Source organism: Micromys minutus, assembly GCF_963924665.1.
Source record: "Micromys minutus genome assembly, chromosome: 2".
Taxonomy (NCBI): domain Eukaryota; kingdom Metazoa; phylum Chordata; class Mammalia; order Rodentia; family Muridae; genus Micromys; species Micromys minutus.
The window spans coordinates 88,430,699-88,450,147 of NC_137971.1; the positions used below are offsets into that span (position 1 = coordinate 88,430,699).

A 19,449-nucleotide genomic window follows, 5' to 3' on the forward strand; every position below is an offset into this window, starting at 1 on the left:
CTTGGTGTCCTTTGGCCTGACAGGCCTGGCCCTGGATGCAGGGAAATGAGTGGGGAACTTTTGCATGCCAGTCCTTCCAGCCAGAGGGCAGACTTGCTGTTGGTACCCCACCCTGGCCCTCAGCGCCTCCATCCCTTTAATGAGACAGGGAGTAACAGGACCTGGAGCCTGCCCTAGAGTCTGGCAAGCTCCCAAACCACGACAGTGGCAGTTCAGTTGTGAATTTGCAGACATGTCTGGGGGGGGCACACTGGCTGTTCCTAGATGATCCTTTGTAATGGTGCTTCTTTTCTAGACAGAAGAGGATATCTTGCTGAGAAAGGAGCTAGAAGAAGTCGCCACAACTCACCACAACCAGTTCAACCTGTGGTATACCCTGGACAGGCCTCCCAGTGGTATGACCCATGTTGCTCTCCTTTATTGGGAACCAGCTCCCCCTTTGACACACCTATAGACTAGTCTCTAGGTTTTGTCTGTTTTGCCTTTAAGGTTTGCTCCAAAGGAGACTATGTCTGGGGGCTCTTGGTCTGTATAGGACATGCAAGAATCTGAGTGGGAGGACATTGGGAGCAGGGGTTTGTAAATGGGAGTCAAGGGCAGGCGCCAAATACCTCCTCTACACGGCCCACACTGCACTAAGTATAGACTCCGAGCCACCAGGCTATTTGAACACATCAGCATAGTTCACCTAATATGACCACCAGCCTCTTAACCTCATGTACCGACTCATGGCTACTTCCCCTCACCACCAACTTCTTCTGGACAGCAGACTTCAGATGCTCAGTGTCAGCCAGCTCCTGCAGCCTCAGCTAGCATCCCAGGAACCACCATGCACCTTGCGTCACACATGATCTATCTCCTGCTTCCCTGATCTATACCTCCTTATACCTATAAGCTGTCCAGCGGAGAGCACTGCGCAATCCCACAAACACCAGTGTGGCCTCCTCTCCCCTAACAATCCCACTTTCTACTCAGTGCTTAGAGCAAAGAGACATCATCCCAAGTCTCTGATTCCAGGACTTGAACCTGCTTCTTGAGTCAGCTGTGGTAACCAGCAGTGCACACTTCTAAGCTTTTATTCAGCAGCCTGGTCTCAAGCATCAGGGACAAAATATGCTTCTTCCCCTTTCTGCTTTATTTCAGACTGGACGTACAGCTCGGGCTTTGTTACCGCTGACATGATCAAGGAGCACCTCCCTCCCCCCGGGGAGGCCACACTCATCCTGGCATGTGGTCCACCACCTCTGATCAAGGAGGCAGCTCACCCCAACCTGGAGCAGCTTGGCTATACCAAGGACATGATTTTTACCTACTGACACCTCCCGTGCTTAGTGGGACCCTCTGTTTCAGAGTGAGTTTGGCTTCACCCTGTTCAACTGGGGTATTTGCAAGGTATCTCACCATGCACACTTAGGCATGATCCTCTTTTGGTTGGGGGTCTAAGATGAGTTCAAGGAGCTAAAAAGTGATTTTTTGAGCTTCCAGGCTTTGAAGGCTGGGAAGGAAGCCACTTACTCCATGGCTTAGTGGAATAAATGGGACTATTCTGCATTTAGTTCACGATGTGTGGCTATGTAGAAAATACACTGGGCAAGCCGGACTTGAAGATGTGGGGTGGGGTGTGACCAGAACTGGCAATATAGCAATGATTGTAGGACACAGTTCCAGCAGGATCCAAACAGGTGTCTACCAACCTAACCACTTACAAACCTTCTTTATATTTTTCCGCTCTGAAGGCCAGACCCATAAGAGGGCAAAGGCCTTGTGTGTTCTTCCCTCCCTTGTGGGACACTTTTTTAAAAGCTGCATGTCAGGGCAGTAAATCCACAGTAGGTGGGCTCTAGGAACCCCTTTCTTACCCCTTGCATTTTGTACAGCACATGGAGACATAGGGGATATTGGTATTTTAGCATCCTCCATCTGGGCACTGTGCCAAGTTGGCACTAAGGTTAAGTTTCATTTATGATTTCCAAACCCCTTTCAACCCAGATGCTACAGGGACCTCTAGTGCCACCTGCAGTTCAGAGTGAGAATAACATACTGCTGCTCTGCTACTTCAGGGGGTGAGAAGCTCACCCCAACTTCATCTCATATGCATTTCCTAAAGGGCCAGAGTTGTGTGGAGTTTTTGTTCTCTAAGTTACACAGGAGGAAACAGACAGTGTTAGTCATGTGTTTCCCCAGTCATTCAGACAGTGGGTGGCAGAGTTGCCTTTAAACCTGGATCTGTTTAATTCTATGTCTGTTCTCCTGTAGGAAGAACTGGCATAGCAGCGGTATTAGCACTTGCTGCTGGATTTGCTACCCGATATGCACGTGTGTGTGCATGTGGGAGGGTGGGGGGGTACAAGAAAAAGAAGAGAGGAATGTGGTTCCGGGGAGCTCCGCTATTCCCTTGAATATTATCCACAGAGGGCCAAACACAATGTCAAACAGGCCTGGAAGGGACAGTCCACGTCTATCTACCCACTTGTGCTCAGTGCATCTTTACACAATGCTCTCAGGGAAAGACACACTGCCCACTCAGCTACACTGTCCAGCTTGGCCTTGACCTCACTCTGTAGCTCGAGTCATCTGTGAACCATAATCCTCCTGCCTCCACTTCCCAACTAATAATAACTAGAGTACAAGCATGTGCCACCGGGTTCAACTGCAAAGCCTTTCACCATTGGATGACCTTTCTTGAGTTTTCATTCCCTAGACCTGCTGGCGAGGTCATTGGTCATTTGACAAAGCCTGGGGATGGTTTTGGCTTTCCTAGCTAGAGGGGTGTGCCAATGAACATCTGCAGAGAAGACCAAGAACAGTAGTCATTGGCCATTTGATCACAAAGCAATATACCTGGGACTCACTTAACCCACACAGACTACAGCCGCTCGGCTGCTTCATTCGGCAGGTACGCAGGCAAATAGCCTTAAAGTGAACCGTGAACATCTCAGAGGCATATGATGCTGAAGGGCAGGGTTGATTTAGAACCAGCAGAAAGAATAAAAGAAGTGAAGCAAAGACAAATCAGTGGACTCACAAAGGCTGGCAAGATGGTGGAAAGGTGGCGCAAAGGTGGCAGGATGGCAGGCCCATCTGTGACTGAGGAATTCAGAGCGGAAATGTGACAAGGTGACAAGTAAAAATGTTTGGCAGGGACCATCTAGGAAAGCGAGGGACCAAGTAGAAAACCATGGGCAGTGATCAGATAGCAAGGCTGGGACTAGAACAGTCCCTGGGAGGGAAACTGGCTTCTGCCTGACAGAACAGGGAAAAATAAATAAAGTTTGAGTTTGAAGACTGTCCACTAGGGGGAGGTGTTTGACCAGACGCTGCGCTTGAGGGCGGTGAGGGGAAATGTGTCATGTCACCTCGGGTGTCTTGGAATGCAGGCACATGGCAGCTGTATGGGGGACCAAGAAAGGAGTCCTGGTTCTCAGAGCCAGGCTTCTGGAACTGGACATGTATACTCTGATGAAGCTGCCCCAGAGAGTTCCCTGGCCCCCAGTCATTTCACTTAGCCACTGCAGAACACACAGGAGCAGGTTGTACCCCACCCCCGCCCCCAATCACAGGCTTTTATGAACAGCTCATTGTCTTTGTTCTGCATTTAACACCTCACTTTCATCTCTGCAGGGGCGGCCTGCAGTTCGAATATAAAAGTACAAAAGGTAGAAAAGTTGTAGTGGGAAGCAAGCACTGACAACCCAGAGAAACCTGGGGGCATGTCTGGACACCGGTCCCACCCCTTTTGTTCCTGTCAGCACCTACATCCAAGGTGGCCCACACGCTCCATCTAGGTGGCTCTGTGCCAACTTCCCACTGAGGCAAACATTTCGGGCTCCACATGTGCCCCTTTAGGCTCTCCGCCATGAAGAATGTCATCCGCAGTCATCAGCATCAGGGAGAGCCAGGCAGGTCATTCAGCAGTTGGTCCTGGCTCAGTAGAGTCTGGAAGAACACAGCCAAAGGGGCAGTTTAACAGTCCATAGGCCAAGGCTACCCTGCAGCATCTTTAAAAGAAACAGACACTGGGAGTGACCCATCTCCAACATCACTGACTTACAAAGTTACGGTATCCCAGGGAGCCTGAGCACTGTGTTGAACACACAATAATCTTAAGATTAAATTGGGCTGAGGGCAAAGCCTGGTATATACAAGTGCTTGTCTGTTTTGCATAATTTCCTAGGTTCAGTCCCTACCACCACCACCCAGACATATATTCACATAAAACCAAGCCTTTCACCTTAGAGGTAAATTTACTATTTCAAGACCACCAAATATTTGTTAGAGATCATGAGCTATGATTGTACAGAGACAATTCCCTGTATGAGCCAAGAGACAAAGTCTGTGGCACTGATATACGGAACTCTACTTGGCTTTTAGACAGTTTTCTAACTGTGGGTAGCCATTTTTGCTACCTTTGGTTTTCCCGTGTGATTTACAAGAGGGATATCATTGGCTCTGCTTTATTAGGGCTAAACAATATGAGGTATCTAAAAGTAACTAAAGCCAGTCTCAGAGGGACAATAGCACACCTAAGCTCCTAGAGCTAGTAAAGAGAAAATAAGGACTTGAGTCACTCCTACCTTCCCCAAAACTCCTTCCATTGGGACCATTTGATTTGTATTCTTGGGCATAGCTCTCCTAATTTGCAGATATCCATGATAATCAGAGGAGCAATAGGAATGCATGTTCTTCTGCGCCAAGAAGGCAAAACAGTATTCACTGGGCCAGAGATGAGTCTGAGCTTTGGTCTGGCTGGGTGACCCAGAACTGCTTGGGTACCATCATATCATTACAAGCTCTGAGACCACGGGAAGGCTCCAGCATCCTACATGTTTAGGCCAGCTCTGCAAAAGGCCTGTGGGCCTCCAAAGTCCTGCAGTGGCTCAGAGTCAGCAACAGGCCAGTGGGGGAGGTCTTGGGCTGCTGTGTGCCTCGGAGCTGCCTCACGTTCTAACCCATCATCAAGCAGAATCATTTCCTCTCCTGTGGCCATGAACATTACACCCAACCAAGCTCACTGGGCTTTCCTAGCCACTCCACAAGGAGGGGAGTTGGAATCCTACCGTGAGGCGGTGGATGTCTTGGGAGAGGAGCCCTATCTGTGTCATGGTGCCTTCGGAAGGTGCCATCTGTAAAATGGGCAGCAGCCTAGTCAGCACACAGGTGTGAAGCCCATGCTTTACAGAGACAGTGGCATGCAAAGCCCCCTCTACTCAGGCACATCCCCTCCAGGACAGTCTTCTCTGGAGGGTCAGCTGATGAGACCCAGGCAGCTTCAGTTCCTGCACACCATGCACACACTCTGCTGAATCCACACTCAGCACCAGCACTCAGTGTAGAGAAGCGGGCCCAGGCAGGGCCTGCCAAGCAGCATCTTGCACGTGTCCAGTGGTCCAGCTATTTCCAGAAGTAGAGAGCAGCAGATATGAAAGCCTCCAGATTACTGAACAGGAGGATGATGAGTTTCCGGGCACAGGACCCCAGATACCATTGCTGTGGTACAGAGGGCATCTTCAAGAGTCTCCTCCTGCTTTCCTCCTCCTCTCCTCTTCTGGTACTGCTGGTCTACTCCACCTTCCTTATCTGGAAGCCGTAGATATGGAGGCACCAAGGGCAACCCCTTGTAAGCTCAGACCCACTAAGGGATTGAGAATCCCATGAGGTCACATAGATTCAGCCGCAGTACAAGCCCATGCAAGGTCTGAAAACAGGTGCATGCAGCCCCTCACTGAGATATAACCAACAGGGCACAAAACCTGGCCTGACCTGCTCTACAAATAGCATTGGACACTGGGTACCAGAACTAAACACTATTGTTGCACAACCTGGCAAGCTTGTGCCCAATTCTCTTACTATCTGGACTTCAGAGGAGGTAGCAGCCTTACATAACAGACCATGGCTGAGTCTTCTGTGTGTATTAAGAACCAAAATGTTAAGCATCACCTGCATCTGAGGTAGAATCAGAATGCGATAACGGGGCCATCAGTCCTTCCTTCCCTGCCAGACGGATAAAACGCTATTGTTATTCTGTAGTGGAAGCCCACCAGACCCAGAAGGAGTCAAATGTTGGCCGGTCCCAAACTGGAATTTCCTGAGCAGAGGCTCAGACTGGCAGAGTACACATCTCTTCCCGGTCAGGCTCCGGCCAGACACGGGCCATCTGGTGAGCCCATTACGAGCTAGTCTGTGTCTAAGGCAAGAGACCAGCTCTGTTTCTACTCTTCCAGGAAACAGCAGTGGGCAAGATGTGAAAAGCAGAGACTTGCCAGAAAGGCTGCCTGCTCATCTCCCCACCCTTCACTCTGAGGCTCATGCTGCTGAAATGGAAAAACTACATAGAAACTGTGTGACAGATGTAACCTCTAGCCAGGGTGTGTGTGTGACACCCTGGCTGCTTCTATGCTTCACAGAGGGAGACAGGCCCGCAGGCATCCTCTGACAAAGGATCATCCCCTTGGTTGAATCCTAAGTTATAGGCCCTTATGCAGTCTGATGGGTATCACGCTACCTTCAGCCCCCAACAAAATTTTTAAAAATTTCATACTTTCTACATAAATACTGTTTTTATTATCGTAAAGAAGTGACCACCCTATAGTAAAGTACAATCAAATGACATGGTCCCTATGGCCTAAATACCCACTGCTGGCCCTTTGATCTCAGCCAAGACTTTGCGGTTCACGGGCCTAAGGCACTTGAATTCTTCCTTCGACTGGAGCTTAGGGGCAGTGTCTGAGAACTGAGCCTTTTGGGACGGCCCAGGGCCTGCCTCTGCTCATGTGTTTCCAGCTGAAATATGGGTATTATGAATTATTACACATGTACAAATGTCTCCAGGTAATTTCCCCTGAGTCCGCATTTGGCTATAGAACCTAAAGCCTGGCCCCTTTGTGGCTGTGTAACTGCAATATCCTGACCATCGTTAAGGTGTGTAGGGAAACCAGCCCAAAGACACACAGTTGTTTTCTGCAGGTCATGCACAGGGACGAGGGTGAAGTGCAGTTATATGGTGACACGCGGTGTTACTGTGAGCTCTCCGTGCACACAGAAGGCAGGTGACAGGGGCGTCAGCTTATCTGTCCCACCTGGTCCAGACCATCTAGTTCATGGTTATCGAGGGGACTGAGGCCCCGGTAGACACTGTAGACCCTGTGACTATCGCTGACAGCATCTCCAGGCTCCATGGGGCAAATGTAATCCGTAGATTCATCAAACTTCTTTTTTCTCATGTTTCCGAAATGTGAAAATCCGAGTTTCCTAGGCTGAGACAGCAAATGCAAGATGATGAGCTCTGGGGTCGGTGTGTGGGTGTGACTGACTATATACCGGGGAGCTAGCTCAGGAGGAAAGAAATCAAAGTGCTGTAGGAAGCAGGACTCCAGTGACATGTCCTATGCTGAAGCAAGGCCGGAAGATGAGTAACCTTGAACACATCGCTGCTCCTCCAAGGCTGTGCCTAAAACTCAGCTCCATTTTCCCCCCACAGCAACTTTCTATTTCCCAAGGTAGATTAAGGGGTGCCCTGGAATGCTACTGTCTACTCTTGAGGTCAAGCACAGGGGACCTGTCTCACCACAGCGGCTGGCAGATGTGTGAGTGAGGGGTGCCCAGAGCCACAAGGATACCCAGATCCTGAAAGAGCCTGGGCTGGCCTTTGTGCCCTGAGCTTCACCCATGCTGTTCTTCTGGATTCCCCAAGACAAAGGACCTGTCCTGCATCCTCGGGGAAGGGAATGTGAGCAGGAGGTATATACAGCTGGCACCGATGGTTGCTTGGGGAGAGTTCAGCTCAGCTTCTGGAGGTTACCTGTGGCCTACAGATAGTTTCAGAATGAGGACGGTGTAGCTTGGGCTAGACTTTGTAGGATTCAGAGAGGCCAGAGAATGAGAGGTGCTTGGATGATACTAGGGTCAGCTGTGTGCTGGCTGTATCATGGAACACAAGCAGGATGTGCTAGCAAGATGGCTGTGACCAAGTCCCCGGGTATTGTGGCACACAGATGGGCCTGACTGAAGGGACCCAGAGCTCATCTGCGAGGCAGAACTGGAGTAGAGAACAGCTTCCCAAGAAGAGCCACTTCCTGTGCATGCTCCCAGCGTTCAGAAACCTGTGGGCTGCTTTCCTGGGACTTTGGCCAAGTAGGGAATGGATCTAATAAAGAACAGACCTCAGGATCAGACTCCTACAGCAAAAGCCAAGCATGGCCCTCGCGTAGGGCTGCACTCACTGCTTTGTCCCTGGCATCTAACTAACAGATGTTTAGCATATGGATCAGAAGACAGGCTGCTGGGACCCACACACAGACTCTTAACAACTCACCCGAACTTTGGCCGTGGTGGTCAGAGGTGTGTAAGCTGGTGAGGCCATTTTATCTCGCTTTTCCTGTTCAGCCTCGGGACCAATCAGGGCGTTGAACTTGGTGGTCAGATGGCGCCTGAGGAGCGTCTTCTGTGGGGGGATGTTAAGAAGCATAGCCAGGGTGTCCCCAGTAAAGCGAGGCTCCAGGATCTAAGAGGAAAACACAGACAAACCTAGCCAGTGGTTACTGTAGGAGGGCACTGGGGAGTGGCGGGGGTAGGGGGGAGGTAAATCTTGCTCCTCTGGGCATTGGGTGCCTGCAGAACAGAGACTATGTTCTATGCCCTACCCTCGTCAGCTCCCTAGCATAAGGTCTAGCTTTGATCAAGCTAGCATGTTTGCTGACCTCATGTTCACAGACTAGCAGAGCACCAGAGCCTCTCTGATGAGGCTGTTTTCCAGTTGTCTCTGATGGCATCTAGGCCACCACCTCCACACTTCCCTTCTGGCTTTGACACTTGACAGAGCTAAGTGGTGATAAGGATCGTATCATGGCGATCAGGAAATTGCATTTGATGACCTCCCCCACTTCCCCAGCCCCCGTGTTCCCCTGGGAACAGGTGGAGCTGCCTTGTTCTGAGTTGATCTCATGCAGGCACCCGGCTGACTGGAATCCTCCAGACTGAAGCTGAGGGAGTCCTCGTAGGAGTCACCCTCTTTCTGTAAAGCACAGCAATGCTCAGCCAGAGATCTCAGAAACACTCTGCGATTTCAACTCATGTAAAATGGTTCAGCTCATTTTTTTTTTCCCACTAGAATGCCTGGCCTTTCCAAAGCACGAGGCTTAGCTTTAATCATCAACTTGACCCAGTCGAATCATCTGGGAAGAGTGTCAAGGAGGGGTTGCCTAGATGAGGATGGACCGCAGGCGTGAGTGTAAAGGGTTTTTCTTTATAGGGTAACTGAGGAGGGCCATCCTGAATATGGCTGGCACCATTCCATGGGCTGGCTTCTGAGTGGCGTAAGGGTTAAGAAAGGAATGGAGCAGCATGCATATATCCATCGTCTCCTCTCAACTGCAGATGCCATGTGACCAGCCACCCCAAGCTCCTGCCCGATACTCTGACTGCCCTGTAGCAATGGTCTGAAGCCTGTAACTGAGCTTAAACCCCTTCTCCCTTTGTTTTGTTTTGTTTCTGGGTATTTTTTTAAAATCATAGCAACATGAACAGAAGCAGGAAAGGAAGGTGGTTTGGGAATACCCCAGTCGGGGCCAAGGCACGTGAACTAGCCCAGAGAGCCACTCACAATGAGGCCGCCGTGGACGCCACTCCCTCGGAGGTTGGGTGCGTACTCTGCCAGGTCCACAGACCGTAGCCACTCCATTACCCTGTGGTTGGACCACTGCACAACTTCTGAAGGAGAAAGGTCATTCTGTGACAGAGGAGAGTGAAACAGTCAGGCTCTGTGTGATGCTCTGTGGGGGCAGCACCTCTGGGGAGTCTTGCCTTGGTTGCTCCACCAGAACAGCAGACTCTCAGGCCTTATAACCCATTTACCTAAGAGCATGCCCAGTCCTCAAATATTAATATCTTATTGAATTCTGCTGAAACATCTATGCTTAACTATCTGAATCTGCCATCCTAAATGTTGGCACAAACCAATAGACACACAGGTTTTTACTCAGTAATCCAACAGAATTTGAAAGATTCAATTATGAGCCAAGTCTTTTCTAGGTTAATGTACTCTTTCACATGGACAAATATTTTAAGGGAATCCACACTAAGACACTGAAGCTGGGGCTTGAGAGAGGGCTCAGCAGTATAATGCTCACTGCTGTTCTAGAGGACCCAGGTTCAGTTCCTAGCATCCATACCGAGTTGCTCACAACCAGCCTCAAGAGATCTGATGAACTCTTCTGACCTCTGTGGGCACCCATACATGTATGGCAGATACACACACAAATAAAAAGTAATTTTTTTATAAATTATAGTAATGTTTACATACTTTCCCACAGCCTTGTGGGCTTCAAAATACTCAGCACTCACACAGATGCAAGATATATTTCTTGATTAGGAAGGGAATAAAGACTAGACAGCAAAGGTACATATTTAAAAGCCTTGAAGAACCAGAAGTAGACCAGTTCTCCACAACAGAGCTCTCAGTTTGGGGCTCACCAGGAAGTCCTCAAATTTATAGAACAGTATTATGTGTATCAGCCATATGTGGTTCTTTTCATTCGTCTACACTAGTTCCTCTCTACGGTCCTATGCCATCTAGGCTGAAGACCAGTTAATTTTATACCAATAAGGAGAGTGACTGCTCTCAACTGTCCAGTCTTTTGGAACTCTGTCCACTCTAACACCCTGGACCTTGTCTCCTCTGCCTACTTTTGACACCCATGTTTCCATCCTGTCTTTCCTTTTCTCTCTCTTTTATGCTGCATCAAATCCTTAGATCATTATGATGACTTAGAAAACCCACCATCAGAGGCAACAGGGGAGTTATAGGTACCGTTGATCCATTTTGTGACAAAAGCATCCTCATTTTCTCATACTATTCCAGGTGTCCTGACTCAGGGCCACCTGCACAGCTAGTACACTTCCTCACCTCATCAGCAGGCCTCCTGTGCAGGCAGTTGGGGTTGAACTTGTTGACATGTAGCACGTGAATAGCACATTTGATGCTGAGATGATGAAGTTGGCTGGTGACTTTTAAGAAGAGTAGATCATTCTGAAAAAAAGAAAAGTTCTGGTTGATGAGTCAGTTTCAAAGGTAACAAAAGACCCCAATGGTTCTTTCCTGACCTAACACATACTTGCCTTCCACATCTCAGAGAGGTTCTCACAGACAGTTTCACTTACCACCATGGACTGTACATTGGCACTTGACATGACTTACTTAGGTGACAATAGCATTATTTCAGGGCCTCAACAATACAAGGAAAAGTGGGATTAGAGAGATGGTTCCGTGGTTAAGAGTACTAGCTGCTCTTCTAGAGGTCCTGAGCGAAATGTCAGCAACCACATGGTGGCTCACAGCCATCTGTAATGGGATCTAACTTCTTCTGGGATGCATGAAGGCAGAGCACTCATATACATAAAATACATGAATCGATAAATCTTAAAAAAAAAAAAAAATAGAATGCTAAGAAAGGAGGGGACCACATTTTAAATGACAATCAGAGACACTGGGCTGAGGGCTGACTGGATCTACAGAAATACTCAAGGAAAAGTCCTCACCACAGTTAGGTATTGCAGCATTCGCCCATCAACTCTTGACTCATGAAACTGGTCTTTGTATTGGGGTAAGCCAATATCATCAAGCCACCCTACAAGAAACAGATGCATTAGGATTCATGAGAAAAGATGATGTGGGTGCCAAGGGGGAACGGTGACAAATGATCACTTTAAGGCTCTTGATTTCCTTCCCCCAGAGCACTAGGAATCCATCTATCTTTCCCAAGTAAGCTGCTGTCTTTGAACCACACATTCAATGGGAAATTCTTTTGCCCTTCAGAACAATAAATATATGCCTGTCCTTACGTGTCACCCAAATGTGGTCAAGCAGCGCAGACTTTTCTTCTTGCTTGGTGTTGATAGCTTTCACTGCTAAAACCAGCTTCTTCCTATGGAGGGGGTGTTTAATCCCTAGCTCCTGAAAGCAAAAGATGAAGACCACACGTGAAGTTTTGGCAGACAACTTGGTCTTTAGACGATGTCATGTAGGTGCACAGTGCCCTGGGAGGTTAGCCTGCAGCAAAAGGCAATCTCAGCCTTCCCTGTACATCCTCCACATATACGGGATAGATGGAGGCCACCACCTCCTTCACTGTTCTGTGGGAAAAACAGTGTCTTCTGCTCCTCACATTCAGCCCTTACCTTTTCCATGTCCTGAGGGGTAGCTGTCAGTAGTGTGTGGCCAGATGTCACCCACTGTCTGGCAAAGATCACATACTGAGCCAGGCCAAAATCCTGCAGCCATGTACATACACGTTCTGTGCTCCACTGGGCAAAGGGGGCATTGGCATCACTGGAAGCAAAGGAAGAACATGCTTCTGTTATAGGTACCCAGGGCTTTGCATAGCACAAATCCTCAGTACAAAAAAAAATAAATAAATAAAAAATAAAAAACTGTCTTTTAAAAGAACCAACAAGGTAAATGGCATTGTGGTACAACCCACTGGTGTTTGCGAGGCTCTAAAGCCACCTTAATAGCAGGTTTTATGTTTCAGCTGCAGCTTTTCTGAGCAAAGGGCAGCCTCCATGATCCTCAGGGAACGATTTAGTGCACATAGGTCTAGAAGCACAGTATGAACACCTATTAGCAAGCCATTTTGTCAGCAGTCTTTGGAAAATGCTTGGGAAATGAGGAAAAGTCTGTTCTCTAGGAAAAGAGGGAAGATGGAAGCCAAAGCTCTTCTAATTTATAACAATACTTTCTTAATGAAACACTGGGAGCATTTTCATTATAACTGGTAGAAAGGTGTGTGTGTGTGTGTGTGTGTGTGTGTGTGTGTGTGTGTGTGTGTCACTATCAGTAGTTATTATTAATAACCCTGGTAGAAAAATTTACCAAGGTCTGGACAGATAAAATAGTACAGCTTTAAAAAAGTAGAAATGAAGAAATCTTCTCAGATGATATTACTTCCTACCTAGAAACCCTCAGCTAAATTACTGCAAGAGGGAGAATGAATGTATACATAGGAAAACAAATGCATATGTCTATACACACAGAATGAACATTATATGCAAATGTCAATTTTCTACATATTTTCCATGTAGATCAATGGCTTTTATGAAAACAATAAGAACATCCCCATCAAACCAACTAGAACTATAACCTCTCTAGGAGCTGCCTTAACAAGGTGCTCAGACGTTCTCTGACTGTGTATGAGGACAGGGTGGAGGTGCACCAAAGGTGACTTGATGTAGCTGCAACACTTAACAGAGCACATAAAAAAGAAGACATGAATAAATAAAGAGCTAGGTCGTATTCCTAGACAGGACACGTAGGTATTAAAGCCATCCATTCTTAAGGATATAAATTTTTCATTTGAAGTGTGAATGTAATTGCTCACTTGGAATTCCAACCTAGTCATGGGGGTAAGGTGGACAGAACAACTTCATATTCAGTTTTAAATATAAATGGGGGATTTATATATTTATAGACAAGCTAGTCAGAGAGATTCCCTTCTAGCAAAGTACAGTTCTCCCCTGGTACCCATGGAGGATGGATCCCAGGAGGATGTTCCAGCCCCAGATATAAAACCTAGTGTTTACATAGAACCCGTGCACAAAATCCCAAACACTTTAAATCATGCCCAGATTACTTATCACACCTAACACAACACAGACAGCATGTGCAGATGTTACATTTTATTGTCAGGGACTGACAAGAAAAATGTCCATGCAGATTCAGTGCCATTTATGTAGGCACTGTAGGACTACCTACATTGTCCAGCCAGAAAGTCTAAGTGCCTTCTGCACCCTTAGGGCCAGCTGCACCCCTAACAAGCAGAGATGATTTGTAAGAACTTGCTAAATACCCACCTAAATGGGGAATTTCTTAAAGGTCCAGAAAGAAGCCAGTGCTCTAGAATCAATACTGGGAAAGGTACTAAATACTCCTGACCTAGAGCTTTGGTTTCAGCAAGGCTCAGAAAGGTGTGGACTTAGGTTTTTGTTATATATGTGAGTATGCTGGAGCGGTCTTCAGACACAGAAGAAGAGGGCACTGGATTCATTACAATCTTTATGAGTCACCATGTGGTTGCTGGGAATTGAACTCATGACCACTGGAAGAACAGTCAGTGCTCTTAACTACTAAGACAACTCTCTAGCACCCAGATTCAGGTTTTTTAAGACTAGAATTTATACAAATTTGGGCACCCTCTGGATAGAAAAAAATACAAAATTTCAATATAGAATTGAGAAATATTTAGAATGAGAAAAAATTAAAATTAATATAAAACCCCTGCATAAAATTCAAAGTTTTTTATCTCAATTTCTAGATATAACTCTGCAGCAGTTTTTACCCTCACATTTTAGGTGTGCGCTCTATAATACTTTTTATGAGAACAGAACTTTACTAAGCTTAGTTTCTAGTTTGACTGATGATACGTATTTCGAGCTTTAATTTTGAGACAGGGCCTAATGCTGCTTCAGACTCAATAGGTAGCTAAGGGTGACCTTGAACTTCAGGACCTTCTGCCTTCTCCAACTCAGGCATGCTGGGCTTACGGAAATGTACGGCCATGCCTACTTGGTCAGTGTGGGGATGGAGCTCAGCTTTATGCACACTGAGCAAGCGCAGCTACAGAACCAGCCCTCAATGTTTATTGTAACAACTAATAAAACAGCATCGGCTCCAAAATTTACAACTGGCGCTGTCATATGCTTCTCAGAATCATTAGTGACACTTCAGAAAATTTCTATTAAGGAACATGTGAGTAGCAACACTACAAAGCTCAGGTTCTCCTGTGTGGTGGACAATCTACTCCTTAAATGGTGGGTTGTCTGTATCCTTCCAGCAGGGGCATCAGACTCATGTTGCCTTTATTAATGCTCGAACAGTATATAAAATAAGCAAGAAATGACCACCTTTTTATAGGAAGCTCATGTGACTCACTTTATGTGAGTATCATCTTTTCCTTCACCACTTCTAAATGAAGTTTTTCCTCCTGTCTTTACTGCTTTTTTGTGATCTGGCATTTTGGCTTTTTAATTGTTTGGTTTTATTTTAGTATTTTGTGTTTGGAGATAAGGCCTAATCCTGTGGTTCACGCTAGCCTTGAATTCTTGGCAATATCCCTTTCAAATGCTGGCATTATAAATATGAACCACCATACCTAGATTTTTGTTTCTTTTGCATATGTGTGTGTGTGTGAATAGGTATGTGTACGTGGACACATATGTGTGGACAGGTGTGTGTGGACATGTATGTGTGTGTGTGTGTGTGTGTGTGTGTGTGTGTGTACTGTGTATTTGAAACCCAAAAGTCAACACCAGGTGCCTCTGATCTTTCTCCAGTGTATATTGAGTCAGGGCCTTTCACCGAATTCTGAGCTCACTAGATAAGTAGGCTGTCTGGCCACCGAACGCCAAGGAACCACATGCCTCTGTTCACCCCGCTCCAGCACTGGGGTCAGACTGTGTGTGTACACCACACTTGGCTTTTACCAAGCTATGTGGATCTCACCTCAAGCCCTTATGTTTGCACAGCAGGCACTTCCCCGGCTGAGGCACGTTCTCAGCCCTCTACGTGTGCACAGGTTTTTCATTTCATTCTCTTGTTTACATAAAAACAATATATTTTTATTTTATATTTCTTTATAGAATGAGAAAAAATCAGAATATGTATCAGGAGGACAGTTCTGTTCTGAAGGAGGGAAGGTGCAGGCTTCTGAGGTCATAATTTGAAAAATCCTGTCCTGTGGATAATTCAAGACCCTCCAGATACAGCTGTGTCATTACCTTTAGAATCTTCCCGGTCATGTCTTTGTATATCCCCTGCCCACCTACCCTTCTTCTCCTCCAGTACCAGACACATCACCTCTACATCTGTCTAAATCCTGTTCCCTCATAAAGTAACAATAAAGCCAATGAACCTCATTTTATAGATATAGATATAGATATAGAGATAGAGATAGAGGTAGAGACATAGATATAGATATAGATGATGTAGATATAGACATAGACATAGATAGATATAGATATAGATATAGATATAGACATAGACACAAATATAGATATAGATAAAAACCTCCCTTATCAAAGTGTCACTAAAAAGGTAAAAAAGTCTGGTATGAGCCCCAAACTGTCTTAACCAAATTACCAGACATAGCTTTACCTTAATATTCAGAGTGGATAGAAATCTGTAACAAAGACATTAACTGACACTGGGCCACTCACACAGATTTGCAAACTAAACCGATAAATATGAAACTTAAAATGACAAAAACTGTGAACTTGAAGAAATCTGTGAGAGTAGAGAAAATTAAGCAAAGAAGAAACTTGAACACATGATTTTGATAAAGCTCTGATGGCAACAGACTCTCTCTGCATATAAATCGGTAAGACTCTACCTTTCAATTTGAAAACAATAAGCTTGGGTTCTCCAGGATCTGAATTTATCTATGAGGCATCATTAAAATGCAAAATACATAATTTTCACTGGGAAAAAAATTGAAGTTGGTAGCTCTCAGGAACCAGGCACTTTCCCCACAAGAATATTAGTGGCAAGTTTTAAATGTATTAAATACCTATGAATTACATGTCAGAGGCATGTCATTATACTTTCCTTAAGGGCAATACCAGTCTTTTCCCCCAGGCAAGTTTCATTAGCTCAGGACAGAAGATAAACAAAGTAAACTCATCAGGACCCTCTCATTCTTTATCAACCGCTGTCATGACAAGAAAGCAAAGACATTCCAGCAGACTGGCCTCGGGTGCTGCAGAGCCTTCCTTAGGCAGAGGGAGTGTCTGATATTGCCCCAAGCCCTGGAGTGGCAGGAGCTCAGTGAACTGGCTGGGAACATGCCTGCTGGTCTTGCAAATGTTCTTTTCTCCTCTACACTCAAACCCTAAAGACACAACCAGAACTAGACCGATAACTGGAGCTTACCGTACCTTTGCATTCTCATCCCTTGAGAACCCACAATCGGAATGTCTAAATTAGAAAGATTGCTGGGTAAATGACAGTATCTAATTATTGAATATACAGGTAAGCATTCTTTGGCTCCAAATTGATTGACACTTCTTTAGCTGTGCCCTTACATTCCCTACCCACCACCCCAAAGCTGGTATTTACTGAGGATATACATTCAAAACTAGAAGGATCAACCCCACCCTCCTTCTTTCATCATGGATTATAATATAATACAGGTATGAGGATATCCAACAGTGCTGAGGTAAGTATGGGAAGGTCTTGTCTCAAAACTAGGAGGATCTGACAAAGCCTTGAAACCTGGGGATGGCAGTAGGCTAAGGATCTCTTCCTCAGAGGAAGGAAAAGAAAAGGGCACAGCAAGTCTGTGACAGCATGTTTCAGGAAATGCTCTTTGCTCTCAGCTGGAAAACCATGTTTCTTCTGAGAACTAGTATTTGCATTGTGAGTATAAGGGCAAACAAGAGAACGCTTCACTTTGGTTAAATTTTTAACTAGCACATTCCAACCAAAACTGGCTCTGCACATCAGGCTTTCCAGAGATTGGGCTGAAGGTGCCATGTCACAGGGGCTTCGGATATGGAAAGGGTTTCACCACACATGAGCCAGGATCCATGGTGCAGGTTTGTGGGAGACAGTCTCTCAGAACAGGGAAAGGAAAGGAGGTAAGAAGAGACATTGGAGAGTGTCCATGGGGGAACCTCCAAATGGACTTGCGGTTTGTGTTTTTATTAGAGCATGGTGGACAGTCATGTGAAAGCAGTGCTCTGGTGTGTGCCACTCACACCACCTTCAGTGCACCTCTCAGTGCAGTTTGCTATTGTTCAAATACAAGGGACACCGGAAGCTGCAGGCTGACCCCAAGACCTTCCGTGGAGCCTGTAGGATGACACTGGCCCAGAAGCAAGTAAGGACAGCATCATCTTTTTCCAAAAAAGACACAAGGATGTTGACCCTTGAATGGCAGGTGGCTGATGCCTAGATTGGATGTGCAGAAGAGCTCACATAATTCTAATTAAACTTTAACAAAATACTTATCTCCAGTCCCCACCGTGTCCATGCAAATGGGGAGTGGAGGGACGGAGGGGACAGTGTGACAGCGTGAAGCTTCCAGTTAGAATGTAGTTGAACAGAGATACCGACCCAGCTCTGGGATTCTACAGCCGGCTCTGACTAGCTTCACAATCCCGTGTGAAAGGAGTGACAGTGGAACCGAGCTGTTCACAGCCTATCAGGTGGTTAATACTGTCAACCAGTCAGGAGCCGTCATCACCTAAAATCTCCAGTACTTCTCTGAGACAGTTTCTAGGTTGGGTCAATCGAGGTAGTAAGATGCACTCTAACTTTGTCCCATCATCCCATCAGCTGGGGTCTGTCCCTGGATAAAAAGGAGGGAGGGAGCTGGGTGCCAGCTTTTTATCTTACCTCTTCCCACTTCCCGACCGAAGATGTGAGCAGCCAGCTTAAGCTGCCACCATTCCTTCCCCATCATGATGGGCTGACAGCCAGAATAATCTTTTTTTTTTCCTCAAGTTGCTTTTATCAGGTTTGGTGTTTTGCTGCTTGTCTGTAAAAACTAGAAGAGTAACTAACATAGCCTTTCTACCCCAACCATGCCTGGCTGCAGGGAGTCTTATGCTTTACCTCAGCACCTGTCAGTGTGGGCATATCCTTACATGTCAAGCAGACGGTTTCTGTGTGAAATACTCCTGCTTTTAGTCTCTGAGAGTATGGGGCATCCAACCCCTGCTTGCATGGCACCCTGGCCAGGAGTCTGAAAAGCTCTTCACAGATGGCCTGGATGGATCCTTACCATTTCTGTCCCTTGGTGTCCCTGGTCCTAGACAGTCTTGGCCCCGCAGTTGCCCGGAGCCCACCTCGTCGAAACTCCGCCATACCAGGTGCATCGGTGTTGAAGTTTCCTGACTGAGTTCTTCGGATTCTGCATGGAGAGGAATCCAGAGAGACTGTGAGGGACTAGACATGCCAGGCTCAGGGCTCTGGGCACTACCCTTCCCAGTCCCTATCCTGAAGCCAGGGAAGATGACCTGGGACAGTGCTTCTAATAGACTAGATTTAATACTAAGCCTAAGCCTAACCCTGGGACTTGAGCCACTCCTCACAGGATCAAAGTGAAGGCTGATGCCTTTGAGGACACTCTAGTTTCTGGCCTCTGTTCAGAATTAATCAGGTAGACTAGCAAGTACTTAGCTTTTGGTCTTTAAAATATTTTATGAGACACAAAAAGAACACACTCTCATCTGTGCCTCATCATGGGAGCATGAATGAGGGCAGAGGGATGCCTAGGATGAAAAACAATATATTTGATGAGTGCCTGCCACACCCCTTCTGAGTCCTGAAAAATAAAAACTCACAGTCTTCTCTCTGAATATGACTATTCTACTTTTGAGGCTACGCAAATATGGGGTGGAGCAGGGACTCATACAGCATCTGCCTGGTCTAAACACATTGTTAGAACTGTTACCACCAAC

At 46.5% G+C, this 19,449-nt stretch overlaps 1 protein-coding gene across 15 annotated transcripts in view; it reads right to left on the reverse strand.

The window, feature by feature from the left end:
• Positions 1-1,332: 1,332 nt before the first annotated feature.
• The window catches only part of PPFIBP2 (PPFIA binding protein 2), a gene marked incomplete at its 5' end in the record, with an annotated part of 153,001 nt that continues 134,884 nt past the window's right edge, over positions 1,333-19,449 (reverse strand). For 3 of the 15 annotated variants that reach the window (XM_080912718.1, XM_080912719.1, XM_080912716.1), the window contains 10 exons: positions 1,334-3,936; positions 5,058-5,123; positions 7,077-7,253; positions 8,312-8,500; positions 9,599-9,724; positions 10,901-11,023; positions 11,533-11,621; positions 11,836-11,947; positions 12,172-12,322; positions 18,771-18,899. In XM_080912718.1, the coding sequence (XP_080768844.1) occupies positions 3,886-3,936; positions 5,058-5,123; positions 7,077-7,253; positions 8,312-8,500; positions 9,599-9,724; positions 10,901-11,023; positions 11,533-11,621; positions 11,836-11,947; positions 12,172-12,322; positions 18,771-18,899 (1,213 nt within the window). In that variant the 3' untranslated portion in view covers positions 1,334-3,885. Of the gene's footprint in view, positions 3,937-5,057; positions 5,124-6,627; positions 7,254-8,311; positions 8,501-9,598; positions 9,725-10,900; positions 11,024-11,196; positions 11,413-11,532; positions 11,622-11,835; positions 11,948-12,171; positions 12,323-18,770; positions 18,900-19,449 lie in introns of those variants that run through there. The other 12 variants (XM_080912717.1, XM_080912709.1, XM_080912723.1 and 9 more) reach the window with 7 other exon arrangements.